The 26,818-nt window shown below is 41.1% G+C and overlaps 1 protein-coding gene across 2 annotated transcripts in view; it reads right to left on the reverse strand.

Moving 5' to 3' along the window:
• Positions 1-26,818, reverse strand: part of LOC133543658 (LIM domain transcription factor LMO4) — a 117,111-nt gene that overhangs the window by 24,413 nt on the left and 65,880 nt on the right. For both annotated transcript variants that reach the window (XM_061888340.1, XM_061888341.1), the window contains one exon: positions 2,277-2,373. In XM_061888340.1, the coding sequence (XP_061744324.1) occupies positions 2,277-2,373 (97 nt within the window). The remainder of the gene's footprint in view (positions 1-2,276; positions 2,374-26,818) is intronic.

Consider the following 26,818-nt stretch of genomic DNA (forward strand, 5'->3'; position numbering starts at 1 on the left):
AAAAAAGTGGTGATTATTTTAGTAAGCTTTTGGTGACTCTAAAAATGAACAAAATTGTTCGTTTAAATTGCGTCTTACTTTGTAGCTGTATGTAAAAATGGCGCCACTGAGGCGGCAGCAGCTCTGTGGTCATTCATCCTCCTTTGTGATCTTATAAAATGTCCCCATTTAGGTTTGAATCAAGTACTGCAGGCCCATCCCCCATCTATAAGTACCCCACGTATTTGTTTCCACTTGTAGCGTTTGATACCGATACTGGCCTATATTAAAATGCTAACAAAAATGAGCTAGGAAAAAATGGCCCCCTGCTCTTGATAGCCTTCATCAAAAAAGTGGTGATTATTTTAGTAAGCTTTTGGTGACTCTAAAAATGAACAAAATTGTTCGTTTAAATTGCGTTTTACTTTGTAGCTGTATGTAAAAATGGCGCCACTGAGGCGGCAGCAGCTCTGTAGTCGTTCATCCTCCTTTGTGATCTTATAAAATGTCCCCATTTAGGTTTGAATCAAGTACTGCAGGCCCCTCCCCCATCTATAAGTACTCCACGTATTTGTTTTCACTTGTAGCGTTTGATACCGATACTGGCCTATATTAAAATGCTAACAAAAATGAGCTAGGAAAAAATGGCCCCGTGCTCTTGATAGCCTTCATCAAAAAAGGGGTGATTACTTTAGTAAGCTTTTGATTACTTTAAAATGAACAAAATTGTTCGTTTAAATTGCGTTTTACTTTGTAGCTGTATGTAAAAATGGCGCCACTGAGGCGGCAGCAGCTCTGTAGTCGTTCATCCTCCTTTGTGATCTTATAAAATGTCCCCATTTAGGTTTGAATCAAGTACTGCAGGCCCCTCCCCCATCTATAAGTACTCCACGTATTTGTTGTCACTTGTAGCGTTTGATACCGATACTGGCCTATATTAAAATGCTAACAAAAATGAGCTAGGAAAAAATGGCCCCCTGCTCTTGATGGCCTTCATCAAAAAAGTGGTGATTATTTTAGTACGCTTTTGATGACTCTAAAATGAACAAAATTGTTAGTTTAAATTGCGTTTTACTTTGTAGCTGTATGTAAAAATGGCCCCACTGAGGCGGCAGCAGCTCTGTGGTCATTCATCCTCCTTTGTGAGCTTATAAAATGTCCCCATTTAGGTTTGAATCAAGTACTGCAGGCCCCTCCCCCATCTATAAGTACTCCACGTATTTGTTTTCACTTGTAGCGTTTGATACCGATACTGGCCTATATTAAAATGCTAACAAAAATGAGCTAGGAAAAAATGGCCCCCTGCTCTTGATTGCCTTCATCAAAAAAGTGGTGATTATTTTAGTAAGCTTTTGGTGACTCTAAAAATGAACAAAATTGTTCGTTTAAATTGCGTTTTACTTTGTAGCTGTATGTAAAAATGGCGCCACTGAGGCGGCAGCAGCTCTGTAGTCGTTCATCCTCCTTTGTGATCTTATAAAATGTCCCCATTTAGGTTTGAATCAAGTACTGCAGGCCCCTCCCCCATCTATAAGTACTCCACGTATTTGTTTCCACTTGTAGCATTTGATACCGATACTGGCCTATATTAAAATGCTAACAAAAATGAGCTAGGTAAATGGCCCCCTGCTCTTGATAGCCTTCATCAAAAAGTGGTGATTATTTTAGTACGCTTTTGATGACTCTAAAATGAACAAAATTGTTAGTTTAAATTGCGTTTTGCTTTGTAGCTGTATGTAAAAATGGCGCCACTGAGGCGGCAGCAGCTCTGTAGTCGTTCATCCTCCTTTGTGATCTTATAAAATGTCCCCATTTAGGTTTGAATCAAGTACTGCAGGCCCCTCCCCCATCTATAAGTACTCCACGTATTTGTTTCCACTTGTAGCGTTTGATACCGATACTGGCCTATATTAAAATGCTAACAAAAATTAGCTAGGTAAATGGCCCCCTGCTCTTGATGGCCTTCATCAAAAAAGTGGTGATTACTTTAGTAAGCTTTTGATGACTCTAAAATGAACAAAATTGTTAGTTTAAATTGCGTTTTGCTTTGTAGCTGTATGTAAAAATGGCGCCACTGAGGCGGCAGCAGCTCTGTGGTCGTTCATCCTCCTTTGTGATCTTAGAAAATGTCCCCATTTAGGTTTGAATCAAGTACAGTAGGCCCCTCCCCCATCTATAAGTACTCCACGTATTTGTTTGACTTGTAGCGTTTGACTCACTTTAGTGTCATGAATGATGCAGATGTGAGGCTGGCATAGACTGTTATCTCTGCCAGTGTGTCCTGCATGTGTGCCTACCTTGAGATGGTAGACGTTGCCCTGCGCCCGCATCACCAGCTCGCTGGCAGGGATGGACTGACCGCACGCGCTGCACGCGCCGCTGTTCCCAAATAATCTAGAAAAGAGAAAAGGAGGCGTTGCGTGACTCACGGTGCCTCCATGTTGGTGCAGGTGTGGCACTACATGGTCGCCCCTGGCTCATAAACACATGATAATGGGACTGCCTGTGAACGCAGCTCGCCGTTACGACTTTGCATCTGCCTTGTCTGCCAGAGAATAAGAGACGTAGCATTGTTGCTAGAATATATTCACACCCCTCTGACTTTTTTCTGATGTCATTGTTCACTTTTGGAGACTAACATGAAAGTCAATCAATCAATCAATGTTTATTTATATAGCCCCAAATCACAAATGTCTCAAAGGACTGCACAAATCATTACGACTACAACATCCTCGGAAGAACCCACAAAAGGGCAAGGAAAACTCACACCCAGTGGGCAGGGAGAATTCACATCCAGTGGGACGCCAGTGACAATGCTGACTATGAGAAACCTTGGAGAGGACCTCAGATGTGGGCAACCCCCCCCCCCTCTAGGGGACCGAAAGCAATGGATGTGGAGCGGGTCTAACATGATACTGTGAAAGTTCAATCCATAGTGGCTCCAACACAGCCGCGAGAGTCCCGTCCACAGGAAACCATCTCAAGCGGATCAGCAGCGTAGAGATGTCCCCAACCGATACAGGCGAGCGGTCCATCCTGGGTCCCGATGAGCGGTCCATCCTGGGTCTCGACTCTGGACAGTCAGTACTTCATCCATGGTCATCAGACCGGACCCCCTCCACAAGGGAGGGGGGGACATAGGAGAAAGAAAAGAAGCGGCAGATCAACTGGTCTAAAGTGTGCATTTTTAAAAACAGGACCTTCCCAAAAAAGACCTTTAATACCGCTCACCCTTTAGAGCACAGCTGCCACTAAACCTGCAGAAAATAGTTCTCAATTTCCCACTTTGCACTATTTTCCTACACTTTATGAAGCATTTCTTACATATTCCTGATTTTTAATGTGATTTTACTATTTTGTTGACATGCTTGTGTTGACATTTCCTTTCTGCCTTGATAGCTGAGGGATTAGAATCACAGGAAGTTACATTTACAAAATCTTTTTTTCCTGCTCCTGATTTTCCTTAGGTCCAAAAAAAACCCAATAATTATGAATCTCGGCGATACAATCATAATATTTAAATAATTACTGCATAAAAATAATTATTTTCCATAGTGAAATAAGAACAAGAGGGCAAATTAATGTTACACAGCCGTTATTTCCTAGCACTAAACCTGCAGAAAATAGTTCTTCTCAGGTTTCTATGTTTACTTTTTCACACTTTGCACTATTTTCTTACACTTTATGAAGCATTTCTTACATTTTCCTTACTTTATAAGTGATTATTGTTAACTTTACTATTTTGTTGACATTTCCTTTCATTTATATGCATTTTTCTCCTGCTCCTTATTTTCCACAGGTCACAAAAAATATCAATAATTATCGATATCGACTGATACAATAAAAAAAAATCATTTCCATAGTTAGATAAGAATAACAGGGCAAATTAATGTTACACAGACATTATTTCCTAACACTAAACATCCCACTGGGTTATGAGTTTTTCCTTGCCGTTGTGGCTTGTGCAGCCCTTTGAGACTAGGGATGTCCCGATCCAGGTTTTTGCACTTCCGATCCGATACCGATATTGATTTTGCACTTCCGATTCGATACCAATACTGGCCTTTACGAGCATGTATTAACGTTTAAAGTTATTTAGCCTACTTAGTTGTTAGGGTTTTCGTACTCTTGATAACAACGAGCCAGCTGAATTAGGTGAGTTTGAATAATACACAATGGTTGGTATTCAAGGATAAGTACAAAATAGAAAAAATTATACATAACAAACATAAATGGCATCATTAAACAGTAAAAAAAAGTGAACAGTATAAAGTACAAATAATGCTGTAAACATTATTTAAAAAAGCAAAACACACAAACAATTGAAGTCCAAGCATAATGGGGAGATTCTATCTAACAAAGACGAGCACTTCTAGATGCTGCAGGTGTCAGCCTGCTCCTGTGTTCATCTATGATGAGTGCTAAAAAGCCTCTCACTCTCAAGAGTCTTTAAAATGTCTCACAACTTTACCACCACTTTTGACTTTATCGTGGCATGTTTTGCACTCCACCTCTTCATTTTTTTCGTTTTGTAGGGTAAAATAATCCCACACAGCCCAACAATTTTACCGTAACTTATAATTCATGGCCGTCTTAACAGTTAGAACACAGACCTGTGGATGTGTTGAAGGTGTGCTGGAAAATGCGGAACGGAGCGTAGGGAGCAGCAGAAGAGTGGAATGTGTTATTTAAATCGGTGCGTTGGAAAACCCGCACCGGATAATTTTTAAAACTGGATCTGGATCAGCATTTTCCCATGCCTTGCCGATACGCATTTTTTGGCAAATATTTGGTGGCCGATCCGATCCAAATATCGGATTGGGACCACCCTAGTTCAGACACTTGTGATTTAGGGCTCTATAAACAAACATTGATTGATTGAAATCTGCAAAAAATTGTTCTCAGGTTTCAATGTTTACATTTTCTCACTTTGCACTATTTTCTTACACTTTATGAAGCATTTCTTACATATTCCTTATTTTTGCACCATTTGTTTACATTGATTGGGAGGAAAGGTACATTTCAAATAAAAATGTTAACATTTAATATTATTTTTGTCATACAAATATCAATAATTATGAATATTGACGACATAAAACATTTTGGACAATTCCATGGGATGGCACTTCAACTTCATATGTGAATAAAAGCAGGTGGCCAAATACTTTTGACAATAAAGTGTATGTTTGGAGCGGGCCCCTTCCTCTTCCAACAGGACTGTGCACCAGTGCACAAAGCCAAGTCCATAAAGACATGAATGACAGAGTCTGGATGAACTTGACTGGCCTGCACAGATTGGTTGTTTTTTTATCAGGAGCTGGGCTTGGCCCCCTTAGTTCCAGTGAAAGAAACATTGAATGCTCCAGGATCCCAAAACATTCTGGACAATTCCAGGGGATGGCACTTCAAGATCTTCTGTGAGAAAAGGCAGGTGGCCAAATACTTTCGGCAATATAGTGTATGTGTGAATGTTTGGATTTTATTTGTAAAAAGCACTTCACATTGAGCAAACAACCTCAAAATATATATATATATATGTATATATATATATATATATATATGTATATATATATTAGTGTATATACATATATATGTTTATATATGTATATGTATATATGTATATATATATGTATGTATGTATATGTATGTATATGTATTTATATACATATACATACAGCGGTATAGCTCGGTTGGTAGAGTGGCCGTGCCAGCAACTTGAGGGTTGCAGGTTCGATTCCCGCTTCCGCCATCCTAGTCACTGCCGTTGTGTCCTTGGGCAAGACACTTTACCCACCTGCTCCCAGTGCCACCCACACTGGTTTAAATGTAACTTAGATATTGGGTTTCACTATGTAAAGCGCTTTGAGTCACTAGAGAAAAGCGCTATATAAATATAATTCACTTCACTTCACTTCAAAGTGATACAGACGCATATATCTAAAAAAACTTTTTTCTTTTTTTTTTTTTTTTTTTTAAAAGAAGGGTTTTTAAGCCTTTTTTAAAGCCATCCACAGTCTGTGGTGCCCTCAGGTGGTCAGGGAGAATGTTCCACAGACCGTGAGCAGCGACTGGGTTCGTAGCTTTGTCCTCGGAGGCTGGAGGAGGTTAGCCAGGTGGGGTGTGGAGGATTTGGGGGTGAGCAGTTCTTTGAGTCAGAGGGGGGGGGGGCATTTCCATGGAGGCACTGGAGCATTCTCACAATGATATACGTGAAAGATCCCCTCCATTGCAGAAAAAGTGGCCTCCATCCTTCCACGGATGTCACATACGCTGGCGACATGACGACGCATAAATCGGAGGTTGCGCGCAGGCTAATAATGTGCGGTGTCGGCCATTAGGGCGCTCCGTCACCGCTGCGTTTCCACTGGCTTGACGTATCCCGCGCGCGGGTTAACCTTTTCAATCAAGGTGTCAACACTTTAGATTTGCTTCTACTCATCTCCCCCGCCTCCCCCGATAATGAAATGCTTGCTCCGGCTTCCTTTCTATCTTCCTTCCCAGTCCACAATTTAGATTACTTCATCTCAGCGAGCCGGCAAACTGAATGAAATTTCGATTTGAGCAGAAAGTAATTTACCGGGATCTGGGGCCATTTGTCATCATATCTCAGCGGGTGTTTGCTCTATCACCGCACTTTTCCTAAGCAATCAAATAAGAGCGCGGCTCCTGACATGCAGGCTGGGGGGGGCGGGGGTGACGGGGAGAGATCGCATTAACTTGTTTGGCGCCGACACTTTGGCCTTTTTTCCCCCTTGATTCGCACGTACTCGTCGCGCTTTTACGCGGGAGTAATGAGCTGGTTGGAGGCGTGGCCACCAAGCGGACGGTTGGGGGGGGGGAAGAAGAAGAAGAAGAACAAAGGAGCGAGGCGGCTTCCAATGTGGTCCCTGCGTGATCTGGAAGGGCTCCATCCAAACTCCATTTCACAAACTAATTAACTGGAGGCGGCGGTGACAAGCCTGCCAGCTCGGGGCTTTCACCGGGACACGTGCACCCCCCCTACAACCCCGCAAAAATAACAAGTGCCCCTCCACCTTCGAAGACTTCTTCCCGTCACTTGACAATTTGGTTATGGATCTCGGCAACATTCAGTATTTTGTGGCAGAACTATTTGGTGTTATTTTTTTTTTTCAAGATTTGGCATATTGGCTGATTAAACACATTATGATGGGACCGCCTGTGCTTGTCGTTATACAATATACCGGTATTAGTAATGTACCACCATACTATTTGGTACTATACCGCCTCGAAAAAGTATCGGTTCCTTTCATCACGTCAAGACATTGCTGGTTTTACTCGCAGGGAGCATGTTGGGCAGCACGCACACACACACACACACACTGTGTGTAGACAGAAAAGGGAGAACGGACGCATTTTGGTGTAAAAAGTCAAGATAAAGGTGAAGTTAAAACACTGAAACGCCCTCAGGAAGAGCTGCTTTAAGACATGGCTAACGTCCATTCGCAGTGTTTCAGCTACTTCTAAATCACTAATCCCGGCCTCCGTGGCGACAAATAAAGTAAGTTTCTTACAAGTATCGTCATCATTGGGGCGGTATAGCTCGGTTGGTAGAGTGGCCGTGTCAGCAACTTGAGGGTTGCAGGTTCGATTCCCCGCTTCTGCCATCCTCGTCTCTGCCGTTGTGTCCTTGGGCAAGACACTTTACCCCACCTGCTCCCAGTGCCACCCACACTGGTTTAAATGTAACATAGATATTGGGTTTCACTATGAAAGGCGCTTTGAGTCACTAGAGAAAAGCGCTATATAAATATAATTCACTTCACAAAATTCACTGGGGGACGAGGAATAAAAAAAAGTTAAAAAGTTAAAGTACCCATGATTGTCACACACACACCAGGTGTGGAGAAATGATCCTCTGCATTTGACCCATCACTCTTGAGGGGAGCAGTGAGCAGCAAGGAGTGGCCACGCCCGGGAATCATTTTTGGTGATTCAACCCCCAATTCCAACCCTTGATGCTGAGTGCCAAGCAGGGAGGAAATGGCTCCCCTTTTTTTTTTTTTATAGTCTTTGGTATGACTCGGCCGGGGTTTAAACTCACAACCTACCCATCTCAGGACGGACACTCTGGGAGAATGGATACATTTTGGTGTAAAAAGTAAGGATAAAGGTCAAGTTATAACACTGACAAAACCCTCAGGAAGAGCTGCTTTAAGACATGGCTAACATCCATCCACAGTGTTTTACCTACTTCTAAATCACTAATCCTGGCCTCCGTGGAGACAAAGTGTGTTTCTTACAAGTATCATTATCACTGGAGGAGGAGGAATAGCTAAACATGCTTCACTACACACCATAGGAGGATACAATAGCTCACCGCCGTCACAATGTAAACAAACGCCATGTGTGGATCTACACCTGACATCCACTGTAATGATACCAAGTACAGGAGGGTCTCTAGCCGATACAACTATGATTACATCAATATTGTTTAGCATCACAAAATCTTCATTTTTTTTTTCAATTTATATTATGCTTATAAAGTCAGTAAATATGTCCCTGGACACTTGAGGACTTTGAATATGACCAATGCATGATCCTGTAACTAATTGGTATCAGGGCGATACCTAAATGTGTGGTATCATCCAAAATTAAAGCTGCAAGCAGCGTTGGTCGGGTCCGCCTTTGGCCGCTGCCGCCGTGTCCCGAGTCCCGAGTCCCGATCTTAGTCAGACCTACATAGAAGTTTTTGTTTCATCACTCTACGACATTCCTAACAGAATTTACAAGCAGTTTTGTCAGTTTTTTTTCCTAGGGGGAGCTAGAGCACAATTTTCATTTTTGGGGTTTGTTTTTTTATTGGATGGCAATTTTCACCAGTCCTGATGTGTGTGTAAAATTTGGTGAGTTTTGAAGCATGTTAAGGGGGTCATATTACAGATTGGCGTTTCTGGATGTTGTTGATAAATGGCTTTCGCTTGGCATAGTATAGCTTTAACTGGCACTTTAAAGCATTTTAAGGGGGTCAAATATCAGTTCAAAGAGGCAAAAAAGGCATTTTTTGTTTTGAAGGGGTTTTTGTCAACTTCCTGTTAATTTTAGGTGTAGAAGTGTTTAATGGAAATGTAGGTCTAAGTCAGACCTACATAGAGGTTTTTGTTTCATGTCCCTACGACATTCCTAACGGAAGTTACAAGCAGTTTTGTCTGGAAAAAGGTGACGGCTTTTTACAAAACTTTTATTTTGAAGGGGTAATTGCCAACTTCCTGTTGATTTTAACTGAAAGATGCCAATCATCAAAATGTAGGTCTAAGTGAGACCTACATTGAGGTTTTCGTTTCATGTCTGTCCGACATTCCTACCAGAAGTTACAAGCAGTTTTATCTGTTTCCTCTTCCTAGGAGCAGATTTTTCTGTGTTTCATTAAAAAATTGCAATAGAATGCAATTTTGAGTTTTAAGGTTTGGTTTCTTCACTAGATCGCAATTTCTGCCAGTCCTGATGTGTGTGCCAAGTTTGGTGAGTTTTGAAGCATTTTAAGGGGGTCAAATTACAACTCAAAGAGGCAAAAATAGCATTTTTTGCGAAAATGTTGCTTAGAATGAGTTTTTGCAAAATTTCTGTTGATTTTGGGTATAGAAGTTTTTTATTGGAAATGTAGGTCTTCAAAACTAATGTCAAGTATCAAAGGAGAGAAGAATAAGTGATTATTACATTTTAACAAAAGTGTAGACAGAACATGTTAAAACAGAAAATAAACACACAGTGGGGCAAAAAAGTATTTAGTCAGGCAGCGATTGTGCAAGTTCTCCCACTTCAAATGATGACAGAGGTCTGTCATTTTCATCATAGGTACACTTCAACTGTGAGAGACAGAATGTGACAATAAAATCCAGGAAATCACATTGTAGGAATTTTAAGGAATTTATTTGTAAATTATGGTGGAAAATAAGTATTTGGTCAACCATTCAAAGCTCTCACTGATGGAAGGAGGTTTTGGCTCCAAATCTCACGATACATGGCCCCATTCATTCTTTCCTTAACACGGATCAATCGCAGAAAAACAGCCCCAAAGCATGATGTTTCCACTCCCATGCTTCACAGTAGGTTTGGTGTTCTTGGGATGCAACTCAGTATTCTTCTTCCTCCAAACACGAGGAGTTGAGTTGATACCAAAATGGATACATGGATGATACAGCAGAGGATTGGGAGAATGTCATGTGGTCAGATGAAACAAAAAAAAAAATCAAATCCTGCAGTGCCAGACGTGTCCCCCTGCTTAAGCCAGTGCATGTCCAGGCCCGTCTGAAGTTTACCAGAGAGCACATGGATGATACAGCAGAGGATTGGGAGAATGTCATGTGGTCAGATGAAACCAAAATAGAACTTTTTGGTATAAACTCAACTCGCCGTGTTTGGAGGAAGAAGAATACTGAGCTGCATCCCAAGAACACCACACCTACTGTGAAGCATGGGGGTGGAAACATCATGCTTTGGGGCTGTTTTTCTGCTAAGGCATAGGTGTCAAACTCTGGCCCCCCGTGTAATTTCATTTGGCCCTTGAGGCAATATCAAATTAACATTACAGCTGGCCCGCCGGTGTTATACAGCGTTGTCGCTGTAACACCGCATTCACCGATTTCCCGGGAGACTCTCGAATTTCAGTTTCCCTCCCGAAAATCTCCCGGTGCAACCATTCTCTCGAATCCCACCCGGACAACAATATTGGGGGTGTGCCTTAAAGGCACTGCCTTTAGCGTCCCCTACAACCTGTCGGCAAGTCTGTTTTTCCTCCTCACAAACAACGTGCCGGTCCAGTCACGTAATATATGTGGCTTCTACACACATGTAAGTAAATGCAAGGCATACTTGATCAACAGCATACAGGTCAAACTGAGGGTGGCCGTATAAACAACTTTAACACTGTTACAAATACGCGCCACACTGTGAACCCACACCAAACAAAAATGACCAACACATTTCGGGAGAGCATTCGCACTGTAACACAACATAAACACAACAGAACATATACCCAGAAGCCCTTGCAGCACTAACTCTTCCGGACCGCTACAATATATTGCATGTTCTCCCCGTGAATGCGTGGGTTCCCTCCGGGTACTCCGGCTTCCTCCCACTTCCAAAGACATGCACCTGGGGATAGGCCCCTCCCACCTCCAAAGACATGCACCTGGGTATAGGCCCCTCCCACTTCCAAAGACATGCACCTGAAAATAGGCCCCTCCCACCTCCAAAGACATGCACCTGGGTATAGGCCCCTCCCACCTCCAAAGACATGCACCTGAAGATAGGCCCCTCCCACCTCCAAAGACATGCACCTAGGGATAGGCCCCTCCCACCTCCAAAGACATGCACCTGGGGATAGGCCCCTCCCACCTCCAAAGACATGCACCTGAAGATAGGCCCCTCCCACCTCCAAAGACATGCACCTGAAGATAGGCCCCTCCCACCTCCAAAGACATGCACCTAGGGATAGGCCCCTCCCACCTCCAAAGACATGCACCTGGGGATAGGCCCCTCCCACCTCCAAAGACATGCACCTGGGTATAGGCCCCTCCCACTTCCAAAGACATGCACCTGAAAATAGGCCCCTCCCACCTCCAAAGACATGCACCTGGGTATGGGCCCCTCCCACTTCCAAAGACATGCACCTGAAAATAGGCCCCTCCCACCTCCAAAGACATGCACCTGGGTATAGGCCCCTCCCACCTCCAAAGACATGCACCTGAAGATAGGCCCCTCCCACCTCCAAAGACATGCACCTAGGGATAGGCCCCTCCCACCTCCAAAGACATGCACCTGAAGATAGGCCCCTCCCACCTCCAAAGACATGCAGCTGGGTATAGGCCCCTCCCACCTCCAAATACATGCACCTGAGGATAGGCCCCTCCCACCTCCAAATACATGCACCTGAGGATAGGCCCCTCCCACCTCCAAAGACATGCACCTGGGGATAGGTTGATTGGCAACACTAAATGGTCCCTAGTGTGTGAATGTTGTCTGTCTATCTGTGTTGGCCCTGCGATGAGGTGGCGACTTGTCCAGGGTGTACCCCGCCTTCCGCCTAATTGTAGCTGAGATAGGCGCCAGCACCCCCCGCAACCCCGAAAGGGAATAAGCGGTAGAAAATGGATGGATAATTAGAAGTCTTTGTTTGTTTACATACTACTAAAAAAGACAAGTTGTCTAGTAAGTTCAACATTTTATTTAAGGACTAAACGACAATAACAAACATATGTTTTATCCACACAAATATTTTTTGTTACAATGAAGACATTTTTTGTGGTCCCCTTTATGTAGAAAAGCATCAAACAGTACCGAAAACCATTTTGGTAAGTAAAGTGAGACTCCACTTTCCCAATAATGCGCTAGCTTGATGCTAATAAACATTGGCTTCGCTATTGGAATGCTAGCATTTTTACATGGCTCTTTCAAAACCGGCGAATTCGTTAATGAAAATGACAAGTAAGATGGACGTCACGATCAAACAGCTTGTGTGTAACAGGTACAACACTTACAGTATTAATACTTTGTAGGGCGCGACAAAAGACCAGCCAACTACACACTACTGTCATCTAACAACGTGGATAATAAAAACAAGATACAACTCGACAGCAGTTATTTTTAAATGTGGCAACAACAAATCAATAAGCCACTACTTTTTTCCCCCTACGCTTTAAACCCTGTGGCTTATTAAATGGTGCGAATAATTTATGGATATTATTTTCCACTGATGGTCGTAATGAAAATAGTATAAAACAAACAAACAAAAAAAAACAAGTTGACACTGAAAGGGTGTGTTATTATTAGTGCTATGGCGCCATCCTTTGGACAAGTTTGCTTACTGCAGGTGCGGCATTGCCCTGACATTTAAACCATGTCGTTTCTACTCATCTTCATTCATTACTTCAAACGACGTTTATAAGTTTTACAATATAACTAAAACAATTCTTACTTACTAGACTATACCGTGTGTGATGTCTGTAGGAGTGTTTTCATGCATATTTGTATGTGTCATCATAATGTAATGAAGCTAGCGTCATTAGCATTAGCTAATAGTATTATTAACTTGCAATGACCTTTTTTAGTACTGTTTCATTTTCACTAATTCCTTAGTAAATTCACCAAAACCTGACCGTGGAGTGATTGAGCACAAACAAATGACGCAAGTTTGGTGAGCGGTTGACATAATTGGGAGTGTTTATGAATTATAACATCTTAATTACACGTTAATAACAAACGTACAACATCAATAACCTAAAAACTACAACAGTTAGAACGTAGCACAAACACAAGTTTAGGAGAGATGTTGACATTATTGAGTCTGTTTAGCTGATTGGAGAGCTAGCTCGCGCAGCTAGCGGGCCCATGACTTCTGTTTTGTTTTTTTATCCGTTTTACTGCCTTGTTGCAGACACCATTTGGAAACAATTAAGGCATGTAAATAAATATTTACTAAATATTTGTGTAAGTAACTCTGTGGCTTAAAGTTGGGTGTGGCTAACATACGGGAAAATGTTTTTTTTCTTCTAAATTTTGAGAGTGCGGCTTATATATTGAGGTCTATAGTCCGGAAAATACCATACATACCAGACCTGTGTTTTTCAACTATTTTTGAGCCAAGGCACATTTTTTTTCATTAAAAAAAAAAACGAGGCACACCACCAGCAGAAAAGGTTACAAACTGAAACTCTACCAGGTTGTCGTGCCTTATTTTGAGTTTGTTGTCGTTTCCTGTGTGTCGTGCTTTAGTTCCTGTCTTGCGCTCTTATTTTGGTGACCCTTCCTGTTTTGCTGGCGTTCTCCTGTAGCAGCATCACGCACCTGCTTTGTTTAGGCAATCAAGACTATCTAAGTTGTGTGTAGGCTATCCTTCTTTGTGGGGACATTGTTGATTGTCATGTCCTGTACGGGATGTGCTTTGTGGATGCCGTCTGCTGTTCCACACAGTGTAAGTTTTTGCTGTCGTCCAGCATTCGTTTTTTTGTTGACTTTGTGACTTTTGTTCTACGTAGCCATCCCTATGCTCCAGTGCCTTTTCCTAGCGGGACTTGCCTTTTGTTGATTTTTGGTTTAAGGGTTACATACCTTTTTTACCTGCACCCTGTCTCCCGCTGTGCTCTACATATTGGGATCACTAGACAACGGCAGATTATTATGATTATTGATTTGCAAAAAATATTTTTTGGGACCAATTAAGTGAAGTTGCATCATTTCCCACGGCACACCAGACACTATGTCATTGCACACTAGTGTTCCGCGGCACGGTGGTTCGAAAATCACCACTGTAGACTAGTGGTAAATATGATGTGGACGTCGGCAGTCTTCTTAAAGTGTCATCAGCATAGCTTTCACCGCTATGCTGATGACACCCAACTCTACATGCCCCTAAAGCTGACCAACACGCCGGACTGTAGTCACCTGGAGGCGTGTCTTAATGAAATTAAACAATGGATGTCCGCTAACTTTTTGCAACTTAACGCCAAAAAAACGGAAATGCTGATTATCGGTCCTGCTAGACACCGACCTCTATTTAATAATACAACTTTAACATTTGACAACCAAATAATAAAACAAGGTGATTCGGTAAAAAATCTGGGTATTATCTTCGACCCAACTCTCTCCTTTGAGTCACACATTAAAAGCGTTACTAAAACGGCCTTCTTTCATCTCCGTAATATCGCTAAAATTCGCTCCATTTTGTCCACTAAAGACGCCAAGATCATTATCCATGCATTTGTTACGCCTCGTCTCGATTACTGTAACCTATTATTTTGGGGTCTCCCCATGTCTAGCATTAAAAGATTACAGTTGGTACAAAATGCGGCTGCTAGACTTTTGACAAGAACAAGAAAGTTTGATCATATATACCTGTACTGTATATACCTTTATATACATATATACATACATATATACCTATACTGTATATACCTTTATATACATATATACATACATATATACCTGTACTGTATATACCTTTATATACATATATACATACATATATACCTATACTGTATATACCTTTATATACATATATACATACATATATACCTATACTGTATATACCTTTATATACATATATACATACATATATACATATACTGGCTCACCTGCACTGGCTTCCTGTGCACTTAAGATGTGACTTTAAGGTTTTACTACTTACGTATAAAATACTACACGGTCTAGCTCCAGCCTATCTTGCCGATTGTATTGTACCATATGTCCCGGCAAGAAATCTGCCTTCAAAAGACTCCGGCTTATTAGTGATTCCTAGAGCCCAAAAAAAGTCTGCGGGCTATAGAGCGTTTTCCGTTCGGGCTCCAGTACTCTGGAATGCCCTCCCGGTAACAGTTCGAGATGCTACCTCAGTAGAAGCATTTAAGTCTCACCTTAAAACTCATTTGTATACTCTAGCCTTTAAATAGACCTCCTTTTTAGACCAGTTGATCTGCCGCTTCTTTTCTTTCTCCTATATCCCCCCCACATCTGAGGTCCTCTCCAAGGTTTCTCATAGTCAGCATTGTCACTGGCGTCCCACTGGGTGTGAGTTTTCCTTGCCCTTTTGTGGGTTCTTCCGAGGATGTTGTAGTCGTAATGATTTGTGCAGCCCTTTGAGACATTTGTGATTTGGGGCTATATAAATAAACATTGATTGATTGATTAAAGGGGAACTGCACTTTTTTGGGGGAATTTTGCCTATTGTTCACAATTGTTACGAGTAGAGATGTCTAATAATGGCTTTTTTGCCAATATCCGATATTGTCCAACTCTTAATTACCGATTCCAATATCAACCAATACGATATAGACGGTGGTGGAATAAACACATTATTATGCCTAATTTTGTTGTGACGCTGCGGTGGATCCATAAAACAATGTAACAAGGTTTTCCAAAATGAATCAATTCAAGTTATGTAAAAAAAAAAAAAATGCCAACATGGCACTGCCATATTTATTATTGAAGTCATGCCTCAAAACAGAAGCTTGGAATTTGGGACATGGTCTCCCTGAGAGAGCATGAGGAGGTTAAGGTGGGCGGGGTTGGGATAGGGCAGGGGTCGGCAACCTAAAATGTTGAAAGAGCCATATTGGACCAAAAATTCAAAAACAAATATGTCTGGAGCTGCAAAAAAAATCAAAACCGTATTACATATAGTGTCATGAGATATAAATTGAATTAAGAGGACTTAAAGGAAAGTAAATGAGCTCAAATATAGCTACAAATGAGGCATAATGATGCAATACAGCTAGCCCAAATAGCATGTTAGCATTGATTAGCTTGCAGTCATGCAGTGACCAAATATGTCTGATTATCACTCCACACAAGTCAATAACATCAACAAAACTTGAATGCACAAAGGTTAAAAGATTGGTGGACAAAATGAGACAGAAAAAGAAGTGGCATAAAACATGTCTTAGAAAGTCGGAGAAAGTTATGCATGAAAACAAACTACGGTGAGTTCAAGGACCGCCAAAATTAGTAGGACAAAACGGCGCTCGCCAAATACTCGAATCAGTGACGCATGTTTAATATAAACAGTGTGCTTTATAACAATTAGGGAGGTTTGTGTCATGTTTATCCTCCTACAGAAACAATATTAAAACAAAAAATATAGGGCAGGGGTCGGCAACCTAAAATGTTGAAAGAGCCATATTGGACCAAAAATTCAAAAACAAATATGTCTGGAGCTGCAAAAAAAATCAAAACCGTATTACATATAGTGTCATGAGATATAAATTGAATTATAAAACTCATGAATGCACAAAGGTTAAAAGATTGGTGGACAAAATGAGACAGAAAAAGAAGTGACATAAAACATGTCTTATAAAGTCAATGAAAGTTATACATGTAAACAAACTACGGTGAGTTCAAGGACCGCCAAAATGAGTAGGACAAAACGGCGCTCGCCAAATACTCGAATCAGTGACGCATGTTTAATAAAATCAGTGTGCTTTATAACAATTAGGGAGGTTTGTGTTATATTTATCCTCCTACAGAAACAATATTAAAACAAAAAATATAGGGCAGGGGTCGGCAACCTAAAATGTTGAAAGAGCCATATTGGACCAAAAATTCAAAAACAAATATGTCTGGAGCTGCAAAAAAAATCAAAACCGTATTACATATAGTGTCATGAGATATAAATTGAATTAAGAGGACTTAAAGGAAACTAAATGAGCTCAAATATAGCTACAAATGAGGCATAATGATGCAATACAGCTAGCCTAAATAGCATGTTAGCATTGATTAGCTTGCAGTCATGCAGTGACCAAATATGTCTGATTATCACTCCACACAAGTCAATAACATCAACAAAACATGAATGCACAAAGGTTAAAAGATTGGTGGACAAAATGAGACAGAAAAAGAAGTGGCATAAAACATGTCTTAGAAAGTCGGAGAAAGTTATACATGTAAACAAACTACGGTGAGTTCAAGGACCGCCAAAATTAGTAGGACAAAACGGCGCTCGCCAAATACTCGAATCAGTGAAGCATGTTTAATAAAATCAGTGTGCTTTATAACAATTAGGGAGGTTTGTGTTATGTTTATCCTCCTACAGAAACAATATTAAAACAAAAAATATAGGGCAGGGGTCGGCAACCTAAAATGTTGAAAGAGCCATATTGGACCAAAAATTCAAAAACAAATATGTCTGGAGCTGCAAAAAAAATCAAAACCGTATTACATATAGTGTCATGAGATATAAATTGAATTATAAAACTCATGAATGCACAAAGGTTAAAAGATTGGTGGACAAAATGAGACAGAAAAAGAAGTGGCATAAAACACGTCTTAGAATGTCGGAGAAAGTTATACATGTAAACAAACTACGGTGAGTTCAAGGACCGCCAAAATTAGTAGGACAAAACGGCGCTCGCCAAATACTCGAATCAGTGACGCATGTTTAATAAAATCAGTGTGCTTTATAACAATCAGGGAGGTTTGTGTTATGTTTATCCTCCTACAGAAACAATATTAAAACAAAAAATATACTCTTTTCCCCTCATCTTTTTCAGACATTTTTGAAAAAGCTCCAGAGAGCCACTAGGGCGGCGCTAAAGAGCCGCGAGTTGCCGACTGCCAGCACGCAAAGGCAGTGCCTTTAAGGCTGATTGTCGCTCCGTACTTGTCCCTACGTCTTAAAAAGTCATGAATTCTACTTTTTGTAACAGATACAAATAATTTCTGATATTACATTTTAAAGCATTTATTGTCCGTTATTATCGGACATCTCTAATTACAAGGGACAAGAAGACAAAAGTTGTAGGTTTGTTTTTTTACAAATCATCTGGTTCTCGGTGGCCAGCGATGCAGCTAATTGGAATAAAAAGCTCGCTACGGCAAGAGATAAGCCAGCTTTTATGTCAACATCTCGTCTCTCAGAATGATTGTGAAGGACAAGGTTACATATAAACATATAAAAGGTTGAATATGGCGCTCATGCCAGGTGTGCAGGTGGACAATGTGACCCCAGATGTGGATCAGCAGCTGCAAACAGATCCACTCAGTGGGAGTGCCGCACTTAAAGCCACAGTGTAAGCGCAGGCCGGAGCGTGGGGGTCCGCGATTAAGCGGCGATCCGGTTTGAACCCGGGCTGTAATTGCCTGGAGTGCCGCTGAAGTACGGCGCGGGGGCGACATGTGACCGGCAGGACGGCGTAATTAACGTGGAGGGAGGCTTTAATTGCGGTGACACATCTGTTTCAGCCTCTTACCCGCCAGACCTTCACCCCCCCCCCCCCTTCCCCTCCATGCCACCGCGCGACTTGATGTTGACTGATGGGTTTCCTTATCCTGGCTGCCATCTTGGATTAAATCACGGGTGTCAAACCCAAGGCCTGAGGGCCAAATCTGGCCCGCCGCTTTATTTTATGTGGCCCGCAAAAATCAATCAATCAATCAATGTTTACTTATATAGCCCTAAATCACTAGTGTCTCAAAGGGCTGCACAAACCACCACGACATCCTCGGTAGGCCCACATAAGGGCAAGGAAAACTCACACCCAGTGGGACATTGGTGACAATGATGACTATGAGAACCTTGGAGAGGAGGAAAGCAATGGATGTCGAGCGGATCTAACATGCTACTGTGAAAGTTCAATCCACAATGGATACAACACAGTCGCGAGAGTCCAGTCCAAACACAGCAGCGAGAGTCCCGTTCACAGCGGAGCCAGCAGGAAACCATCCCAAGCGGAGGCGGATCAGCAGCGCAGAGATGTCCCCAGCCGATACACAGGCGAGCAGTACATGGCCACCGGATCGGACCGGACCCCCTCCACAAGGGAGAGTGGGACATAGAAGAAAAAGAAAAGAAACGGCAGATCAACTGGTCTAAAAAGGGAGTATATTTAAAGGCTAGAGTATACAAATGAGTTTTAAGGTGAGACTTAAATGCTTCTACTGAGGTGGCATCTCGAACTGTTACCGGGAGGGCATTCCAGAGTACTGGAGCCCGAACGGAAAACGCTCTATAGCCCGCAGACTTTTTTTGGGCTTTGGGAATCACTAATAAGCCGGAGTCCTTTGAACGCAGATTTATAATTTATATTTATAATTTATATTTATAATTTATATTTATTTATTTATGAAAGAGACATTTTTGTAAACAAGTTAAATGTGTTTAATGATAATACAATCATGTTTAACACACATAGATTCCTTTTCTTTCATGAAGACAAGAATATAAGTTGGTGTATTACCTGATTCTGATGACTTGCATTGATTGGAATCAGACAGTGGTGCTGATAACGTCCGCATTTTCAAATGGAGGAAAAAAAAAGTCCTCTTTTAAAACGGGTTGTACTTGTATAGCGCTTTTCTACCTTCAAGGTACTCAAAGCGCTTTGACACTACTTCCACATTCACACACTGATGGAGGGAGCTGCCATGCAAGGCGCCAACCAGCACCCATCAGGAGCAAGAGTGAAGTGTCTTGCTCAGGACACAACGGACGTGACGAGGTTGGTTCTAGGTGGGATTTGAACCAGGGACCCTCGGGTTGCGCACGGCCACTCTCCCACTGCGCCACGCCGTCCCATATTGCATGTATTTTATTTTTTTAACTAATTAATCCATTAGAAAAAATAGTATATCTGCTTATAATAATGCAACAAACTATAACAATTCTGAGAAAAAAAGTTTTACTAAAATGTAAAATGCTATTTAATGTTTTATTAATAACTATTGTTTTTGTTGAAAATGAATGTTATTACATATCGTGTTTATTTATTACCAAAAACTTTTTTTTTAGACCTACATTTATAACAATTTCTAAAAAATTATATCTAAAACACGTCAGTATTTTCATGTTATATTTTTTTTTTAAATAAACGTATGTATTACATATAGTGTGTATATGTTACAAAGTTATTTTATTTAAAGAAAAAAAAATCTATGATTCTGTTTTTACAACAATTTATACCTATTTAGCTCGGTTTAGCTCGGTTGGTAGAGCGGCCATGCCAGCAACTTGAGGGTTGCAGGTTCGATTCCCGCTTCCGCCATCCTAGTCATTGCCGTTGTGTCCTTGGGCAAGACACTTTACCCACCTGCTCCCAGTGCCACCCACACTGGTTTGAATGTAACTTAGATATTGGGTTTCACTATGTAAAGCGCTTTGAGTCACTAGAGAAAAAGCGCTATATAAATATAATTCACTTCACTTCACTTCACTATGCAGTTAATTAGTTGTAATGTAGGTGATTTTTATAAGCTTAAACGAACAACTCCACACTGTGTATGTAGACACTGAATTAGCTGCTTGCCAGCTGGGGTATTAGAAATGAATTAATTGTCAGCCGGAGGGGGATTGTCATTAAAAGGCATTAAACTGCAATAGCGTAATTTGGTCGATAGCGATCAGTGGCCAGTCGATTGGCACAAAGCCCGAAGAACCCTACCTTTTCTGTCCAATACCACATGAAAGTGGTTGGATTTTGGCATCTCATTTGTCCAACTTGCATACTCCTTTTTAAACACTTTGTTATGAGAGTAGCATATGTGTGTGGCCCTTTAATGTCTGGCAGCAGGTGAGTGTGCGGGTGGGCAAGCAAGTGAGAAAGCGCTCGCTGAAATATATTGGCATCAAACTCCGTAGCTTGCTAGCTTTCTGAGACTCTTATTTTGTTAGCACAGGCAGGATGAAACAGGTCTTTTATGCTGAAGACAGGAAGTGTGCAGTCGGCCTTTAGAGTTTTGACAGTAGGTACGGAGTCTCTAGAAATAAAATGTGTTTCTCTGCGTCCGCCCTGTTAGTGATTTTTTTCTTAGATATGAGCTGGCAGCAGCCAGCGTCATCTCACAAGATCCTCGGGTGCCGAGAATGTCAAACAACTGACCAAAGTGAAGTCTTGGTATGATTGATGATTGCTCATTTTTATGTACATTTTCTAATGCCTGGCTTGAGATCGACTGACACACCCTCCGAGATCGAGGTAATGCCCACCCCTGTAATATGCGTTAATAAAATGCTTCAGCTTTTCTTACTGAATATATTTGTTTGTACTTCATGAAGTTTTAGCACTTGTTTTTTTGTTTGTATTCATTATATTTGGATGCATTTGTATGCTTGTGAATGTGGGCTATCCATTAACTACTTATGTTGAAGGGGGCAGAAAATATTAGTTTAATTGTCTATTGATCAAAAATGCACATTAGTTAATGAGATATATAAAAAATGAAAAACATTTTTTTTAATTTTTTCTTTGCCTTTTGACATTAAAAATCATGCACTGCATTCAATTGCACATCATTAAAATTCAATATTATCAAAGTATTATATTATGTATTCCAAACATGTTCTTTGTTAAATAAAGATAATGTACTTAAATATCTGCTTGACTTATAACGTCAAAACAATTTACCAATCAAATCGTAGACTGTAGAATTGACAAAAAATTTTACGATTAAATTCCGTCAACTGAGTTTTTTACCGTAAAAACAACTTTACTACATTTTTTTTCCCATATATAGTAAGTTAAGTTAAAGTTAAAGTAGCAATGATTGTCACACACACACTAGGTGCGGCGAAATTATTCTCTGCATTTGACCCATCACCCTTGTTCACCCTCTGGGAGGTGAGGGGAGCAGTGAGAAGCAGCGGTGGTCACGCTCGGTAATTTAACCCCCAATTCCAACCCTTGATGCTGAGTGCCAAGCAGGGAGGTAATGGCTTTCATTTTTATAGTGTATAAACACTATAACATTAAAAAACAAAAAAAATATATTTTCTATATACAGTAAGACACTAAAACATAAAAAAAATAAAATAAAAGAAACAAAACGAAATTTTACGGTAAAATCACAAAAAATGGCAGCTCTGTTGTCTGAATTTTACCGCTAAAACAGTGGTATTGTTTCTCCATTCCAGTCCACTGTAAAAAAAAAAAAAACTGTGTTTACTGTAAAATTCTGGTGACTGAGCTACCAATTTGTTAAAGTAAAATTTCATTCCAACAGCCATCAGACTGTATAATGCATATGTAGCTTTTTGACTGTACTAAAATGTAGAGTAGATTATTTACATTATTCACATGTGAATAATGCTGTATAATAGACTGTATGTATATTATTCACATGTGAATAATGCTGTATAATAGACTGTATTTATATTATTCACATGTGAATAATGCTGTATAATAGTCTGTATTTATATTATTCACATGTGAATAATGCTGTATAATAGACTGTATTTATATTATTCACATATGAATAATGCTGTATAATAGACTGTATTTATATTATTCACATGTGAATAATACTGTATAATAGACTGTATTTATATTATTCACATGTGAATAATGCTGTATAATAGACTGTATTTATATTATTCACATATGAATAATGCTGTATAATAGACTGTATTTATATTATTCACATGTGAATAATACTGTATAATAGACTTTATTTATATTATTCACATGTGAATAATGCTGTATAATAGACTGTATTTATATTATTCACATATGAATAATGCTGTATAATACAGTATTTATGTTATTCACGTGTGAATAATGCTGTATAATAGACTGTATTTATATTATTCACATGTGAATAATGCTGTATAATAGACTGTATTTATGTTATTCACATGTGAATAATGCTGTATAATAGACTATATTATTCACATGTGAATAATGCTGTATAATAGACTGTATTTATGTTATTCACATGTGAATAATGCTGTACAATAGACTATATTATTCACATGTGAATAATGCTGTATAATGGACTGTACTGTATTTACAAATATAAACAGAATACAATGATTTGCAAATCCTTTTCAACCCATATTCAATTGAACGCACTACAATGACAACATATTTGATGTCCTAACTTACAGTATATACTTGATTTTTTTTTTGTGTGCAAATAATTAACTTAGTGGAACAAGTGCCAAAGTAGTTGGGAAAGGGCATGTTCACCACTGTGTTACATCACCTTTTCTTTTAACAACACTCAAACGTTTGGTAACTGAGGAAACTAATTGTTGAAGCTTTGAAAGTGGAATTGTTTCCCATTCTTGTTTTATGTAGAGCTTCAGTCCTTCAACAGTCCGGGGTCTCCGCTGTCGTATTTTACGCTTCATAATGCGCCACACATTTTTCATGGGAGACAAGTCTGGACTGCAGGCGGGCCAGGAAAGTACCCGCACTCTTTTACTACAAAGCCACGCTGTTGTAACACGTGGCTTGGCATTGTCTCGCTGAAATAAACAGGGGCGTCCATGATAACGTTGCTTGGATGACAACATATGTTGCTCCAAAACCTGTGTGGACCATTCAGCATCAATGGTGCCTTCACAGATGTGTAAGTTACCCATGCCTTGGGCACTAATACACCCCCATACCATCACACATGCTGGCTTTTACACTTTGCGCCTATAAAAATCCGAAAATGGTTATTTTCCTCTCTGTTCCTGAAGACACGACGTCCACAGTTTCCAAATATAATTTGAAATGTGGACTCGTCAGACCACAGAACACTTTTCCACTTTGCATCAGTCGATCATAGATGAGCTCAGGCCCAGCGAAGCCGGCGGTGTTTCTGGGTGTTGTTGATAAATGGGTTTTGCTTTGCATAGTAGAGTTTTAACTTGCACTTACAGATGTAACGACCAACTGTAGTTACTGACAGTGGTTTTCTGAAGTGTTCCTGAGCCCATGTGGTGATATTCTTTACACACTGATGTCGGTTTTTGATGCAGTACCACCTGAGGGATCAAAGGTCCGTAATATCATCGCTTACGTGCAGTGATTTCTCCAGATTCTCTGAACCTTTTGATGATTTTACAGACCGTAGATGCTAAAATCCCTAAATTACTTGCTATAGCTCGTTGAAAAATGTTGTTCTAAAACTGTTCGACAATCCATCCTTGTTTGTGAATTATTTAGCATTTCATGAAATCAATCAATCAATGTTTATTTATACAGCCCTAAATCACCAGTGTCTCAAAGGGCTGCACAAACCACACCGACATCTTTGATAGAGCCCACATAAAGGCAAGGAAAACTCACCCCAGTGGGACGTTAGTGACAATGACAATGATGACTATGAGAAACCTTGGAGAGGATCGCATATGTGGGCAATGGAAGCTGCTTTTATACCCAATCATGGCACCCACCTGTTCCCAATCAGCCTGCACACCTGTGGGATGTTCCAAATAAGTGTTTGATGAGCATTCCTCAACTTTATCAGTATTTATTGCCACCTTTCCCAACTTCTTTGTCACGTGTTGCTGGCATCAAATTCTAAAGTTAATGATTATTTGCAAACAAAAAAATGTTTATGAGTTTGAACATCAAATATGTTGTCTTTGTGGCATATTCAACTGAATATGGCTTGAAAAGGATTTGCAAATCATTGTATTCTGTTTATATTTACATCTAACACAATTTCCCAACTCAAATGGAAACGGGGTTTGTATATTAATCACATGTGAATAATGCTGTATAATAGACTGTATTTGTTATTCACATGTGAATAATGCTGTCAAATAGACTGTATTTATATTATTCACATGTTAAAAATACCTTAGTATTTATCTATTTTGAACGAGCTGTGGTGCTGAAGGGCTTCACGGTGGAAGAGGGGTTAGTGCGTCTGCCTCACAATACGAAGGTCCTGCAGTCCTGGGTTCAAATCCAGGCTCGTGATCTTTCTGTGTGGAGTTTGCATGTTCTCCCCGTGAATGCGTGGGTTCCCTCCGGGTACTCCGGCTTCCTCCCACCTCCAAAGACATGCACCTGGGGATAGGCCCCTCCCACCTCCAAAGACATGCACCTGGGGATAGGCCCCTCCCACCTCCAAAGACATGCACCTGGGGATAGTCCCCTCCCACCTCCAAAGACATGCACCTGGGGATAGGCCCCTCCCACCTCCAAAGACATGCACCTGGGGATAGGTTGATTGGCAACACTAAATGGTCCCTAGTGTGTGAATGTTGTCTGTCCATCTGTGTTGGCCCTGCCATGAGGTGGCGACTTGTCCAGGGTGTACCCCGCCTTCCGCCCGATTGTGGCTGAGATAGGCGCCAGCGCCCCCCGCGACCCCAAAAGGGAATAAGCGGTAGAAAATGGATGGATGGATGGATGTCAAGTGAAGTGAAGTGAAGTGAAGTATATTTATATAGCGCTTTTCTCAAGTGACTCAAAGCGCTTTACATAGTGAAACCCAATATCTAAGTTACATTTAAAGCAGTGTGGGTGGCACTGGGAGCAGGTGGGTAAAGTGTCTTGCCCAAGGACACAACGGCAGTGACTAGGGTGGCGGAAGCGGGAATCGAACCTGCAACCCCTCAAGTTGCTGGCACGGCCACTCTACCAACCGAGCTATGCCGCCAAAGAGGACAGACTGTTCTGGTGCTGAATTTCCCCCAGGGACACCGTGGGTCCAATGAAAAAGAAGAAAACATGGTGTCCAGGTGAAGAAGTACATAGTGAGTGAGTGAGTGAGTGAGTGAGTGAGTGAGTGCAGCCCCCACCTTCCCAAACAATGATTTGTGCAACACAGTCCATTAAAAAGGGTTCTGTGTGCATCAGCGGCCAAAGCACCTTGAAAGCCACATTGAAAAGTGCATTAGAGTTGTAGACCTGCACGTGTCTCCGGCCAAATTACACTCGCCTAATTCGGAGTAACAGATCTGCTCCCCGGGTGAGCTGAAGGCCGCGAATTAATTCCGTTATGACAAATCAAGATAAACGCGCGCACTGAATTCTGCCCGATTTAATTAATTTCACGTTCTGCCCGCGCTGTCACGGCGGGGCGGGCTTCAAAGTGATATTAAATAAGCAAACTATTAGATTTACCTGGCACGTTCCTTTGGAGGAGCGCCAATTAATTACCTGGGCTTATTCAATTAAAGGGGAGGGGTGGAGGAAATGAAGAAGGTCCCCGTCCTCCGAGCGGGACATGTCCTTTGTGGGAACATCTGTTTAAAAAGGTGTTTTATCAGCTGTCCCGACGAGCCTGTCCCTTTAAAAAGAGTGGAGGGGGAGGAAGACAAGAGCCCGGCATCAGATGGCCTTGCAATAATCCCTCATCTCTATCTGCCTTTCTCTGCTGCTCTCTCTCAAAAGCCAATTTGGTTAATTAAATGTTTTGTTTGCCGTGCGCCTCTCATTCATTTCGGACACGTCACCGGGAGAGCGGATACAAGCCGGCGAGCAGATCTCATTAGATAAAAAGCCATCAGGACTAAAGGAAATGGAGGGGGGCTATAATTAAAGCATTTAATTGTGTGGACTCACTGTCGGATGCTTTATCTGCGCACAGATCTCACGCGTCCATCGCAGGCTTTTAGCTCGCCGTGCTCTCGCTACAAGTGGAAAGGTGAGTTCCAACCCCCCTTGCTTAA

Source organism: Nerophis ophidion, linkage group LG26, assembly GCF_033978795.1.
Source record: "Nerophis ophidion isolate RoL-2023_Sa linkage group LG26, RoL_Noph_v1.0, whole genome shotgun sequence".
Classification (NCBI taxonomy): Eukaryota; Metazoa; Chordata; class Actinopteri; order Syngnathiformes; family Syngnathidae; genus Nerophis; species Nerophis ophidion.